The sequence below is a fragment of the Helianthus annuus genome, chromosome 11 (genome assembly GCF_002127325.2).
Source record: "Helianthus annuus cultivar XRQ/B chromosome 11, HanXRQr2.0-SUNRISE, whole genome shotgun sequence".
Taxonomy (NCBI): domain Eukaryota; kingdom Viridiplantae; phylum Streptophyta; class Magnoliopsida; order Asterales; family Asteraceae; genus Helianthus; species Helianthus annuus.
The window spans coordinates 123052151-123067791 of record NC_035443.2 but is presented as its reverse complement, the minus strand read 5'-3'; the positions used below and the strand labels follow the sequence as shown (position 1 = coordinate 123067791).

The 15641-nt window shown below is 34.6% G+C and overlaps 1 protein-coding gene and 1 long non-coding RNA gene across 2 annotated transcripts; one reads left to right on the top strand and one right to left on the bottom strand.

Moving 5' to 3' along the window:
- The first annotated feature begins 448 nt into the window (after positions 1-448).
- On the top strand, positions 449-4360 carry LOC110908225 (auxin-binding protein T92). The gene is made up of 6 exons (XM_022153132.2): positions 449-718; positions 2540-2646; positions 2793-2996; positions 3460-3527; positions 3642-3764; positions 4075-4360. The coding sequence occupies exons 1-5, from the start codon at positions 634-636 to the stop codon at positions 3745-3747; spliced, it is 570 nt and encodes a 189-aa protein (XP_022008824.1). The 5' UTR covers positions 449-633; the 3' UTR covers positions 3748-3764; positions 4075-4360.
- A 5165-nt stretch (positions 4361-9525) lies between these two features.
- On the bottom strand, positions 9526-11906 carry LOC110908226. Its single transcript, XR_002574314.2, has 2 exons — positions 9980-11906; positions 9526-9888 (listed from the first exon to the last, which is right to left on the bottom strand). It is a non-coding gene; the product is annotated as an uncharacterized LOC110908226 (long non-coding RNA).
- Between the last annotated feature and the right edge of the window lie 3735 nt (positions 11907-15641).

Here is a 15641-nt window from a genome sequence, read left to right as displayed (position 1 = left end):
TTTAACATAGTTGCGATTTGAGTTTTTGTTCAAGCGGCTACTGAAATCAGGTTAACTGTAAACCCTAGCTGATGCAGGTTAATTGTGGGTTATGGGTTATATAGTGTTTTTTATTTATAGATGGGCAGGTCCAGTTTTCAGGCCCGGAAAACAATTGGGCTTTCCACCTAAAACCTATATAAAATATATTTTTTATTCTAAATATCTGTAAAAAAAAAATAGAAGATTAAAAAAATAAAAAAACATAAAAGTGTTGGGATATGATCATCTAGGACCATCCTCCATACCATTTAGTTTTGTGGAATGGACAATCCTTGAGAGGACTATGACGTGGCGTCATCCTCTCTTGAAGGATGAGGTACAATACCTACATGCACCAACATGTTAAAATTTTACAGTTTAACGTTTTTGGTAACGATATCATCTGAACGCACTAGTCCCAACCGCAAATGAACAAAAATTGGTAGCAAATGAACAACTTCCTTATATCACACACCCTTCACCTTTTTATACTTGATTCAAGTAGATTCCAGAAACAAAAAAGAGGAAACGTGAAATTGAAGCACTGAAGCTTATAACCGTTTTCAAGATTGGTAGCATTCATCGCCATTATTGTTGTACAACACGAGAGAGATGCCAAAGCTTACTTCCATAATCCACCTGCTTACAATTCCTCTCTTCATTACCGCATCCTTCTCCTCTCACTCTTCAGCTTCTGGTCTGTTACATCTCTCCACTAACTCCATTTCTGTTATTTCAACTTAGCTTTCACTTTCATACGCTTAATTTTGCATCAACAGCTTGTTAATCTTCTCGTTTACGTCAAATTTCTGTACCACAATGATTCGATATAGCAGTTTTTTTAGCGTTAATCGACATTTGAAGTTAGGTTTAGGTTTCATATGCTCGATTTTGTATCCACTGCTCATTAATGTTCTCGTTTATGTCAAATTTCTCTACGGATCACTAAAATGATTCCATATAGCGGTTTTGTGGTGTTTTTGTTGCATTTGATTTGGCCTAATTGACGTTTGAAGTTAGGTTTAGGTTTCATATGCTCGATTTTGTATCAACTGCTCGTTAATCACTCGTTTACGTCACATTTCTTTACTGATGCTCAAATGATTCAATATAGCGGTTTTTAGCAGTGTTTGGTGTTTTTGTTACGTTTGATTTGACCTAATTGACATTTGGAAGTTATGTTGTTGCTAGATGCTAAATGCGTTTGGATGATGACTTTTTTTAATCTAATAAGGTGATATAATATTTTTAAGTTAGGTTTTGGTGTTCGTATGCTCGATTTTGTATCAACAGCTTGTTAATCTTCTCGTTTAATGTCAAATTTATGTACAGATGAGGAAAAAGATTCGATGTAGTGGTTTATTAACCGTATTTAGTGTTTTTGTTGCGTTTGATTTGTAATTGATGTTTGCAAGTTAGGTTTGGGTTTCATATGCTCGATTTTGTATTAACTGCTCATTAATGTTCTCGTTTATGTCAAGTTTCTGTACCGATGACCAAAATGATTCGATATAGCGGTTTTTAGCGGTATTTGGCGTTTTTGTTGCATTTGATTTGACCTAATTGACGTTTGCAAGTTATGTTGTTAACTGCTTTTGGATGATCGGACATTCTGAATTAGTAATATTATGGTAAATTTAGGGTTTATTGGTCTCAATAGTTTGATATGGTTGTTTTTATCAGTATTTGGTGCTATGCAGTTAATGCGATAAAATATCGGATATCAGTCAAGGACCGATATTTGAGATATAGGTTATCTTAGTGCGATATTGGTAATTTTAATATAATGCAGAATTTATATTTATAGCAATTTAACACTAATAAGTCAGTGATATATCGGTCAAATATCAGTTATATTGGTCAAATATCGGTCAATATCGCCAATAATATCGGTACCCGTATTCTAACCGATATTTGACAACGATGTTTTACTAGGGGACCAATATAACCGATATATCACCGATATTAACTGCATAGATTTGGTGTTTCTGTTGCGTATGATTTGCTCTAATTGACATTTGCAAGTTATGTTGTTGTTAACTGCGTTTGGATGATGACTATTGTGAATTAGTGATTTTCTGATAAATTTTGGGTTTATAAGCCTCCGTAATTAGAATATTAGATATGGTTGTTTTTATCAGTATTTGGCGTTTTTGTTGCATAGATTTTGCCTTAATTTTGCAAGTTTATTGCTCTTATCTGCATTTGGATGATGACTGTTGTTTATCAAAGATGACCGGATATTTTGCTACCGTCAACAGAGCTAAATGAGCTAACTTAAATGTCAAACCACAGAAAATTACAATTTATTATCTGCAAATGTCTCTCAGCTCTTCAAGTATTTTGATTAAAAGTTTTAAATAGGCTTTCTATTTAGATAACATACAGTTCTTGAAAAATGTTAGTGACCAAAGTAGGTCATCGTGTTTGTTCCTATTTTCATGTTTGTAACCTGTGCTGCTATTGTTTTATTATTTCTGCTAACATGACTTGTATATTATATCAAAATGTTATATAGGATTACCACTAGTGAGAGATATCAGTACTCTGCCACAAGACAACTTTGGAAGGCCTGGGTTATCTCACCTTACCGTTGCAGGTTCACTCATGCATGGGCTGAAAGAGGTGAAAACCCACCTTTAACTCTGCCACTTATTGATAAATATATGATGATTACTCTACAAAAACCATTATGATTCGTGTATTCACTCAGTATGCCGAGACCGAGATACACTGTTTTTATTCCATTTCTTTTAACATTGTTTGAACAGGTTGAGGTATGGCTTCAAACATTTGCTCCAGGAACACACACACCGATTCATAGACACTCTTGTGAGGAAGTTTTTGTAGTCTTAAAAGGTAGCGGTACACTTTATCTTGCCCCAAGTTCTCATTCAAAGTACCCTGGCAAACCACAAGAGTTTAGCATCTTTTCAAATAGCACGTTTCACATCCCTGTTAATGATGTTCACCAGGTACACTGTTCTGCTGTTTATCTTTTCACGCATCACTGAATCCATGTTTCTTCTTTTCTTTTCTTTTCTTTTCTTTGGGTTTGATTTATTATCTGAACCCCTTTACTAGCAGACATGTAATAGCAGTATAGCACCATACTTGACCCAAAATGCGTACTGTGTCCTAACATACGTTGTGCCACACGTGCTAGTTAGTTGCTAACCATCATTGGTCATACATGTATAGGTGGCGAAATGGGTGGGTGAAGCAGGGCTGGGTACGAGTCAGGGTCAAGGTAGGTAATTTTTTAATACGGGCCAAAACTCAAAATGGGTTCGGTTGATCTGCCAGTGTGTTTTCGTCCATATTATATATATAGTTAATACAGTTATATGTGATTGCAAAACTGTTATAAAAATGTCGATCGTTTTCTTTCAATTATGCAATTTAGGATGTAGTAAAAAATACGAATCCTTTCTGCAGCTTTGGAACACAAATGAAGAAGAAGATTTGCAGGTTCTGGTTGTAATTTCTCGTCCACCAGTCAAAATGTACATAATTACTTCCGTTCTTTTTCTACGATGCATCACCATATCTTCCATTTATTTTCTTGATGTCAGTTGTCTATATAATAATATATATGCGTTTGTGATACGGTTATGCAGATTCATATACGATGAATGGCTGGTGCCACATACTGCAGCCAAACTGAAATTCCCATATTATTGGGATGAAGAATGGTACCAGTCAACTGCAAAAGATGAGCTTTGACTTCATAACGTTACAAGGTTAGTTACTGATTTTTCCGTTCATTTATCTTGCAAGATTAGTACAAGTTGCAGTTAAAAAATTAATCATTGACTTTGCCTTTCTAAAAAACTTGGTTGATTACTTTATTGTGTAGATCATATTTAATACAATTTTTTTTTAATTTGAGAAAAATTGACAAACAACATTAGCCGCTAATGATTAGCGTGTTATTGCAACCAGTGTTGACCCGTTACCTGTCCGTGATTATGCCAAGTGGTGTACAAATCACCTCCCATATATATTTGTTTAGTCTCCCATGTAGTATAAGTTTTCCGTGTTCATCTGCAGGCTGCAGCTTTCGATTTAACAAACAAAATGAGAGCGACATGTTTAGCACAAAACCAAACTGCATTAGAGGAGTTCATTGGTTTTTCGTTGGCTTGTAGGAGTCAACTGCATAGGTTCACAGATGACGGATCCAATTAAATAGGTTTGAAATGTCTTCTATATTTGCAGACGTGGGAAAGAGTTGTAAATTTACAGTTTGTTTTCTTATGCGGTTATCGCTTACTTAAAAGCCAGAGTAATTTGAAGTTTCTATTAATCATATCTGAATCTTTGTTGTGTGATGCCACATTAACATGCTTTAGAAGCCTTTTTTGTGGTTAAATCTAACCAAATGATGATTTTACTGAGTATAATGATGATTTGAAAGCCTTTTATACGCTTAGAACCAACTTAGTAAATCTGACCAAGTGGAAGTGCACGATTTTTAATGTTGTTTTATTAATTTCATGAAAATAACGTTAAAATGTGAGGGAGAGTTAATCATGCATCATGTGGTGGCGTTGATAGCCGAAAGACAAGGGGTACATTTTATCAATTTCATGAAAATAACGTTAAAATGCGAGGGACGGTTAATCATGCTTCATGCATCATGTGGTGGCGTTGATAGCCGAAAGGCAAGGGGGTACATGCACTAATCGGCTTTTGTCCCAATTGCCGAGTGTTATGTGCTTTATGTCCAAGGCTGGATGCAAAACTACTATTGAGCCAGGGGTCGGGTCTCACTGGAAGTAGCCTCTCTATTTCTACGGGTAAAGATGGTAACGCTGTCTACATCTTACCCTCCTCAGACCCTACCTTAGCTTTGCTATTGGTGGAATTTACTGAGTATAATGATGATTTGAAAGCCTTTTATACGCTTAGAACCAACATTAGTAAACAAGGAAGTACATAATAGAAGGAAAACTTAGGAAAATAAATAACCAACAAACAATGGAATTGGAAATAACTTGCAGCTAGCACCAAACCCACTATGTGCATGCATGTGTTTAGATGGGTGATGATGTGGTGGTCCTCAAGGATGATATTGGGGTTGAGGTTTGGCGCTGCTGGCATTGGGGGAAGTCGTATCTGATATTGGGGTTGAGGATGCTGGTCACCACTCAAGTCTCCTGGCTGCACCCTGTATCTGTTCTTCGATGTACAACTTCGAGCACCAGGGGAATGGTGGCATGCCGATTACACCCGCCTCAAGGGCGATAGGCTAGACCGCCCGTGTTCTGATTAGGGTGGGGGTTGATGCTGGTTAGGATTATTTTAGTACCGTGTATGAAACTCTCTTCTCACCTTGGCTTTCGAGACCTAAGCATCTTGGAGTGTATCACAATTTCTGTAAAGTTTATATGTTAAAATGCAAAACGAACATGCAAATATGTTAATTTTGGACATCCTATGGTTATTTGCAATGGTAAACGAACATGATGGTTAAAGCTAGTGTATCACTGGAATAAAATTAAAGTGAGAAGAGGCTCCTAACTAAAATCAACTGAAAAATATAATTAGAAATAGGTCAAACTTATGAATATATTGGTGTTGAAGATTGATTTAGATAAGTTAAGCAGCTGATCATATGCTGATAAATTCCACCAAGTAAAATTTTCCAACTTCTACACTAACCACAAGGTTAGCAAGAATATTTCCGAGTGTAAGTCATCCTGGCTAAAGATCAGCACGAGACAACTTGTTATGATCGACACAGTGACTGTATGATCACTTCAACGAGGCTTCGAGGTGCAAGTCACTTGAACCTTTTGGACTAGCAAGATGAAACTCCATGTGTTTGCAGTCTGAATGATCATTAAGATGTTACCTCTTAATGGAACCATTAAGAATTTTACCAATGAGAAGGTAGAAGAATGTGACATGTGATGATTTACCATTCAGAGGTTACCTCTTAACCATTCAGACTTGAGATTACCTCTTATTCATTCAGAGGTTTTAAACCATTAAGATGTAACATCGGAATGTCATTAAGAGGCTACCAAACGGCCCCTAAAGTAACATTGTTTACGTTGACTAGTACCAAGGTCAACCGCTTCAGGTAAAGTTGATTAAAGGATAGATTCTGTTGAACTTTGAAAATACATACCTTTGAATTCGGAACTGCAGAAGAAGAGCATTCACAATGGAACTTTATCTTTAAGTATTTATGTGAGTGTGTTACTTATATTATAATTGTGAGTGGTGTTTGAGTGTTGTGAGTGGGGGAGAGATAAAATGTTATCGTTCATCGGTGAATAAACAGACAACATTGTTCACCTCTATAAATTTTTAATATTTTTTAAGTGGTTGTGGGTGGAGGAGAAAGAAAATGTAATGATAAAAGTATAAAAATATACTATTTAATTAAAAAGAAGAGAGAAAAAGTAGTGATTTTTAGTGTAACTATAAAAATAAGGATAATGGATTGAATATGAATGATTGAAGACGAGTTGTGAGAAAACTCAAGTGATGAATTTGGTTATCAGATAAACAAAATAATAAGAGTAAAATGCCAAAATGGTCCCTAAGTTTCGGTCACTTTTGCTACTTCAGTCCAAAATGAGAAAACTCAAGTGATGAATTTGGTTATCAGATAAACAAAATAATAAGAATAAAATGTCAAAATCGTCCCTAAGTTTCGGTCACTTTTGCTACTTCAGTCCAAAATGAGAAAACTCAAGTGCTGAATTTGGTTATCAGATAAACAAAATAATAAGGGTAAAATGGCAAAATGGTCCCTAAGTTTCGATCACTTTTGCTACTTCAGTCCAAAATTGAAACTTTTTATATCTGGGTCATTGAGGTTTCATTTTTGTTGTCATTTACATTCAAATGACGAACTCAGTTATAAATATCTTTAATAAAAAATAAAATAATTATAAATAAAATATATATACATATACACACATTTATATATTTACACACTTATTTTTTAATTTTCTTTTTTACTTTTAAATAATAATAATAATAATAATAATAATAATAAATTAGTGATGTTTGGTACAACAGGAGAGACGTGTGGTACCGATGTTTGGTAAGACAGCAGAGACGAGTGGTACCGATGTTTGGTACGACGGATTGACAAGAGGAGATGAGGTACGAGTGCCTAGATGGGGGGTGGTTGTGGCGACGACAGTGGTGGTGCTTGTGATGAAGGTGCAAGTGGAGGAGAGAGAAGGATAGAAGAGTAGGGGTGCAAACGAGCCGAGCTACTCGCGAGCTACTCGAACTCGGCTCGAAAAAAGCTCGAACGAGCCGAGCTTAAACGAGCTCGAGCCCGAGGCTAAAAACAAGCTCGTTTAGTAAACGAGCTCGAGCCCGAGCTTTGCTTATCGAGCTCGAGCCGGCTCGCGAGCCTAATCGAGCTTTATGTTTATTTATTTTTTATTAATATATTAAACATATATTTATATAATAATAATTACCATTTATAAAAATATAAAAAATAACTAAATTATATGTATAATAATAATTATAATTAATATAAATTAATTAATAAATACTAAACAAGTCGAGCCCGAGCCGAGCTCGAGCTTGAATAATTACCTTCGAGCCGAGCTCGAGCTTCAGAAATAAAGCTTGAATCGAGCCGAGTTCGAGCTCGAGTTTTCATATGTTAAACGAGCTCGAGCTCGAGCCTGGTCGAGCTCGGGCTCGGCTCGGCTCGTTTGCACCCCTATAGAAGAGGAATAGTGTGTATGGTGTGTGTATACGGTGGCGGAGCTTGAACGAAAACTCAATGGGGGCCGAACTCTCAAAATCCAAATCGATGGAGCCAAAATTTTGAAACAATCCAATATTTTACACGACAAAAAAAATCAGAAATTTTCGGTAAAATTATCACTACGAGCCAAAAAATCGGTGGGGGCCAGGATATCCCCTGGCCCTAATAACGCTTCGCCAATGTGTGTGTATATGTGAAATTATAAACGTGTGTGCGTGTGTGTATATATTATGGTTAATGTATTATTTTTTATTTTAAAGGTAAAAAAGAAAATTAAAAAAAGTGTGTATATACAAATGTGTGTATATATATATATATTATATTTATAACTAGGTTACTTGCCCGTGTGACACACGGGTGTAAGAAATTAAATTTGTATAAACTAATTGAGATCATATATTAATGTATATAGCATAACATCTTTAATATTATGTGTAAATTTGTAAATATTTCTTTGTATATAAAGTTGGATGTTGTATTTGTAATTTTTTTCATCGCTATTAAGATAAAAAGTTTGAATCCGTTCATGCTTTTAACTCTTGAAGGTGCTACATATAGTTATCCATGAGTGACAACCAGTTGCCTCAAGAACAATCCAACTCTTGATAATTGATTGACCGTGACTCTTGTTGATTGTCACTACGAAACAGAGACAAAATGAAAACACGTTGAGATTACATATTAAGGTAGATAACGAAGAAATTTTTTTTGAACGACAAAGCTTGCTTCTACACCATTTATTTAAATAGTACCTCTTGCGCAGATATGAACCTGAGACCTCCCCTTTAAGAGGTATGTACCTCTACCAAATGGGTTACCTCACGTTGGCATGAAGAAATTAAATGTATATTAAATTCATGAAATACACCTACCTAGGCTTCTACTTCTTATAATTGTTACATTACATTTAATTATGAGAAATGAAAGTTACGGTAATAATTCATAAATATAATAAACAATGTCAAATGGAAAGGTGTGCACTAATTCACAAATACAATAAACAATGTTAAATGGAAAAGTGTACGTGATTCATAAATGATAACAACCGCTTTACACCATTCATCTCCTGATTAAAACAACATTATGTATACTTATGCAATTCATCTCCTATACGAAAAATAATCAATCTCAACCACAACTTTCAGTCTTACATATGGCATGTAATAACTTTCACATGTATACAAAAGAACATCAGTTTATTAAATATACACAAGCAAAATACCAGTCATCTAGATTACATCAACGAAAAGAGTTACAAAAATCAAACACACACGCAAGCCTATTTTGAGTCACTTTAGTGGTAATCTTAAGACATGTTCTTACATGCTGAAGATCCAGCAACCTTTACCCATGATTACTTTAAAGTCGCACCAACAATGACTTAGCTGCTGATGCTGCGTTTATTTAGCTGCTGAAGTCGCACCAGAAATGACTTAGCTAAGTTCCCCCTCCGCCACGTCTTCCTTTGTTTTTGGGAGTAGCCTTATCCCATGTCCCATCTTCCTCGCAGCCATCTCTTTTTCTTTAGCAACTCTTTCCTTTTTACTGTCATTTAAAAAAAAGCAAGGAAAAACGTTTTAAAACCAATAATAAATATTTTAAAAGCTTGGTTTTAAAAAGCGTGAGGTGTTCCAAGGTGGTTAGGTGCTGAAAGTAGAGGCGGGAGACGACAACTTTACATACGCGGGGTGTTGTCTATGTAAAACCAAAAGCTACATCTCTCTCATTTCTTTTACATATGATCCTTCTAATCAAATAAACTATTCATAATATCTTCATCATATTCGTCATTTTTACATTTCCGCCTCCTCGGTGCCCTATACTTGACTAATTTGACCAACATGTACATGAACACCGCCCGAAGGATCTTAAGCATTTTTCAAATCGCTTGGCGCATGAGCACACTTTTTAAAACCAATTTTAAATGCTTGATTAGCGAAAAGTCTATATTCTAAGTTTGGCACACAATGACTTGTTTATGGAGTAATCGTCCAAATGTATAGCATCGGATACTCTTTGAAGTCGCACCAGCAATGACTCTACTTTTTTATTTATTAAATCCTCTTCTTGGTGTTCAAGGCGATAGAAAGAATCTGTTTACTTGCTTCTCTCTACAAAAAAAAGATACATTTCATCAACATTTGGACTTTGAACAAACAAATAAATGTTTTGAGAATACAAGATAATTTTAATCATGCAGACCTTCATCAATAGGGAGTGCCACAGTTTCTTCATCTTTGGTATCAAACTCTTCAACCTTATTTTGAGCACCGCTAATGACAAGATATTCAATGTTCTTTGGATAGGTATGAATTACAATTTCATGCTGGCGGCATGTAGATTTCATAGTGATGTTCTATATTAAGTAAGGAGCAAGAATCACCAAAAGAAACTCGAGACAAAAGAGTGAACAGATGATATTATTCATGAGTTCAAAAAATGCAGTTTACCTTTCGTGGAATAATAATTCCCCACTTGCTTCTTTTCAACATTAAACCTTACACCCTCTACAATCATAGAATTGCAACATCCACACCAGACTTTGAATGGTTTTAGAGTTGCAAAAAAAAAACATTTTTTTTCTTTACATTTTGATGGCATAAAGTGGACTTTTTGCATAATAAAGTCAATAGATGTAATTAGCCTATTTACAATTAAAATAGTCATTATAACAACATGCTTTTGATTAGTGAAGATGCAACCATGTCATGCACTTTGAAAATTATTCAAAATACAAAAAAAGCACCCTCTATTAGAGGGGATATTGGGTAGTATAAGCAAAGTAACTATTCTACTTCAACATTAAACCGAGCAAGTACAATAATTTTTTAAAAGATATTGAATAAGTTAGCTAATCAATTCAAATTTGAATAGTGGTTTTAAGTGTTCGGATCTATGCTTTATTTATATTCTATATGCTTCAGTTGGATCTATGCATTTGTGGCCCAACCGAACAACATAGGTACACTACCTTAATAAGTATGATATAAAAGATGTTGAATTATCGCACAACATTTCTTTGGTAATGAGAAATATACCTGATATAGTTCAACTAAGATTCCGACTGCCTGAACTTGTTTAAGCATGTAGTACCATAACCAAAAAGTGTTTTAGTACAGTGACGAAGCTTGAGATTTCTGACGGGGTGTAGAAAACGTATATACCCAAAAATTTCTATAAAACGGGGGGTCGAAAATGTATATACCCAAAAAATTTTATACGAAAACTACATACTTTGCACTACTGAGCGAAAAGTTTGGGGAGGTCGACCGCCCCCTCCCGCCCCCACTATGCTTCGCCAATGTTTTAGTACTAACGAACCAAATAAATGGTGGTAAATATCATGAAAGAAAATCCATCACTTGGAACTCAGATCACACACAACAAAATCATGTTACTTCACAAACACTTAATTTTGACCCATTCACTTATATGCTCCATTTAGAGTACTTAAACAACAAACTTGAATGGCAAAAATGATATCATATGAAACAAAACACCATTAATACCCAGGTCATTCAAACAGATCCGAAGTGAAGGAACAGGCTTTTGATCGACAAATAGAAATTAGAATTCTTATATCAATCTTTTGTTTCTCAAGATGAGCGGCAAGGATGGAATTGTTTCAGCACCATGTTCTTCCCTTTCAGAACAATAAACATAACAAATGAAATTTAAAGAAAAATAGTATTTGTCGTTCATAATTTCAAAATTCAAAACCAGTTTTCTCCCACTACCCAAAGGAATTCCTCATGAAAGCAGAAACAGTGGCCAGAGACGTTTGAAAAAATCTTTAACTAACATCAATTAAAGAAATCGAATGTATACTTTACCAAGTTTACCGTAACATAAACTACTATAGAAAAAATCTTACCAATTGATTAAGAAGAACACGTAATCCTTAACCTGGAAAGCATTTACAATAAAGGGATGAACGAAAATTGACATACGGTTGTAAATAACTGCTAAAATCAAATGAACGACGTTTGAGTCTGGGGGAGATAGAAGTGATGGAACTTAGAATTGTAAGCTCTTTAATCGAACAGGGTTATTGAGTTAGAACGACAATTAGGGTTCTAAGATAGGAAACCGGGTTATAACGTGTATATAGGATCCACCAACTGATTCTGATTGGGTTTAAGACCAACAAGAAATATAAAACGGGTGACAGAAAACAGTGGGCGGGAGAAAAATGTTGACAAAGAACGTGGTGTTGACACGTGTCAATAAATGCGTTTCTTTTATTATATTGTTTAGATTATTTTTATGCTTTTTATTTAAAGATGAAAAAGAAGATTAAAAAAATAAAGGATAAATGGGTAAATTGCCAAAATCATCTCCGAGGTTTGGAAATTGCCAAAATTGTCCACCACTTAACAATATATTTTAACAGAGTTAGTGATTTAGATGGAAATGATAACAAAAATGAAACCTCAGAGATCTAGATACAGAAAAATTCATTTTTGAACTGAAGTGAGAAAAGTGACATAAACTCAGTGACTATTTTGGCATTTTACTCAAATAATAAAACTAGATAGCTCCCAATCTCATTAACCAAGAAAAATAACTCAAAGACTTGGATTACAATATACCCTAACTAGAATCTCATTAACCAAGAAAAATAACTCAAAGACTTGGATTACAATATACCCTAACTAGATATATTTATAGCCTAACCAAACTTGCTAGACAAGTATAACAATTCAAATTCTAAACATATTCAAATTGCTAACTAGTAGGATATAACCAACTTGTTATTATCCACTTTTAATTCCAGGATGAAGTTAAGTCCGGTCACCAAGCTACCTACTTGTAACTTGGGCCTCCAACTCAATTGAACTTAATTGAGTCGGGAATTAATTACTTAGCCTAACAAAAACTTGGATTATGCTTCGAAGCGGTGCCAATCAGACCCAGTTCCAACTTCCAAATAATCGATCCATGTTAGCCTAAGGGTATGTTTGGCATTGAGCTTTTAGGAGCTTCTAGCTTTAATCTTTAAAAAAAAAACTCATACTCAATAAAAAGCCTTGTTTGGTTTAAGGAGCTTGAAGCTTTTAGGTTAGGAGCTTGAAACTTTTAGTTGAACGCTCCTACTAGTAGCGTTTAGAAGGAGCTACAAGCTTTTAGGGAAAAAATGACTATTTTAACCTCTAAAGATAATGAACTTTTTAGTTATGTTTTTTTAGCTATGTCCATTTTGGTCATTTTATACATATTAATAAAAGTTCCAGTTAGTCTACCAAACACCTAAATATATCTAAAAAGCTACAGCCACCAGCTACCAGCTACCAGTTTCTAGTCACCAGCCACTAGCTTCCAGCCACCAGCTACTTTTGCCAAACATACCCTAAATGCAATTTTAGTTTGTTATATAACAATCTGATCAAAGCTTATAAAGCCCAAATCAAACCAGGCCCAAACAGACCTAAGCCCAACCAAAAAAATATTTTAGTTTATAAACCCAATAACTAAGAAACATTCCCAATATTAATTAAATAAATCAGTTTTAATTGCAAAACCAAAAGCGATACACCAAATCTTATCGAAGTAAAACAGCATGTACTTACACATCGCCTAATTCGTTTAGTATTTAATAAGATTAACATAGTCGACAAGTTAATTCAATATTGCCAAAATATGTTGATAACACTAAAATTACCAACAAATTATATGGTTAAAGTTGATTAAAGGATAGATTCTAAGCTTTGAAGCGGGTAAAAAATCGGGTTATGATTCAACATAGATCTCAAAAATCGGGTTGAGTTAAAACAGAAAAGATTGTGTGGATTGCAAATCTTGAAATAATCATATCTAGTTTCACAACTTTTGTAAAGGATTTCAAAGCTTCTAACAAACTCAAGATTCATCAATTATTAGTTGAAAAGAGTTGTAAATAAATGTTAGAAACCAGAAGAATAGTCTATATAACCTAAACTTTTTAGTAGAAATTAGGTGGGTGATACACGAAGATAAACGTGAAACCTTTTTGCACACTTGGTAGTTGTGTGCCAACTTTAAAGGAACTTGTGTTAAATAAAGTGGATATGTAAAAATATTATCAAGTATAGATAACATCTAGTATTGTATGCTTATTTTCCAACAGGGAAGGAAAAATGAATATTATTATGATTTTGTAGTTGTACTCTTTTTCATCCAATTAAAAAAATGACACGAGTCTTGATCCAAAGTATACATGTTATGGTATGTCGAATTTTATCCACAAATTAGAAGTTTTATTGAATATTGATATACCAAAAGTTTTTAGAAGTTTTATCGATTGTTGATATACCAAAAAATTGATACAACAAAAGTTTAGACCATGCGTAGTCGTTGGAGTGAATAATGCCCCACCCTAGGGCGTTTTGCGCCATGTGGCAGCCCAGTCAGCAATGGGGCATTATTAGGTGTTTTTACAAAATAGGTGTAGTGGGGTTGTGGGGCATTATGCTAAATGAGATGTAATATAATTAAATAAAACAAAAAACCATAAAAATCTTATTGGATAAACAATATGAAGATGGAATGTTATTGGTCAAGCTCTCGCTCCAACCGCGTGATTCAAAACACGCCAAAACAATTTTTTTGAGCAAACACGCCCAGGGGGCGGTCGAGGGGCGAGATTGGGCGTTATTGGGGCTAAATTTTGAAAAAACACGCTCCACTTCGCATAGTCTTAGCTAAAGGTTTTTTTCTTTCACTTCTCTATTTTTCGATATCTAGAAAAGTAATAAAAATTTAAGAAAAAATATAGCACAAAAGAGTCGGGTTGGAACTACTTGGAAGTGGTGGTCTATGGCGATAATCAACAAAAATGGATGAAAATGTTTTAATGGGTTGAAAGCTTGGTCATAGGCGGTTTCCCCAACCTCGATATCCAAATGCATCATATGAAGCCCTGAGTTCTGATATTAGTTTCACCGATTTCTCCAATTTTAGTAGATCAATTAATTTTTTTTTATTATAAAAACACCTGAATCAAAAAATGGAGTAATTTACTGTTTATTTAGACAGTTAATTTCAATTCTAGGCTGTCAAATTTAAATTCCTTGATTTGGATTAGAATTTTCCTATATTATAGAGCTTGGTTTATTGTTATTTTCAATCAATAAGATATCAACAAGCTTAGTGGAACACCATATTTTCATTCAACATCTTGTTTTAATTATAATTAGAGTAAATTACGTTTTTGGGTCCATGTGGTTATATCACTTTTACTATATTAGCTCAAAATATAGAGATCATGGGGCCAAAATGATTAGTTATAGAGACCATAGGGGCCAAAATGGTTAGACTTAGGGGCCAAAATGGTTAATTATAGAGACCATGGGGACATATATGTTAAAAATTCTTATTTTGGGCTAATATAGTAAAAGTGATATAACAACAGGGGCCAAAAACGTAATTTACTCTTATAATTAACTATAAAAGTTTAATTAAAAATCTTGGATAAAAACTGCTACAAAGATGATATTTCTTTGAACGGCTAAATTTTTGTCACCAATGGGATATGAACCCTCATTACATAAAAATGCAAAGCCTTATCAAACACCTTGATGTCACTAGGCTAAAGAACCTTTGGATAGAAATTGCTAGAAAGTTGATATACATTTGGGAATGTAGGGCTGTTCACGAGCCGAGCCGAACCGAGCGGACCTTTGCTCGTGCTTGGCTCGTTTACAAACCGAACCGAGCGGAACGACTCATTTAAAACGAGCCTTAAATCATGCGAGCATTTTTCGAGCAATAAATATTCCGAGCGAGCATCGAGCGAAGTTCAAGCGATTTGAACAACCGTGTCATCCGATTTAAATTTGTTGAGAGAGATAGTGACAATGTTTGGTCTCAAGCTTTTATGTCCTTA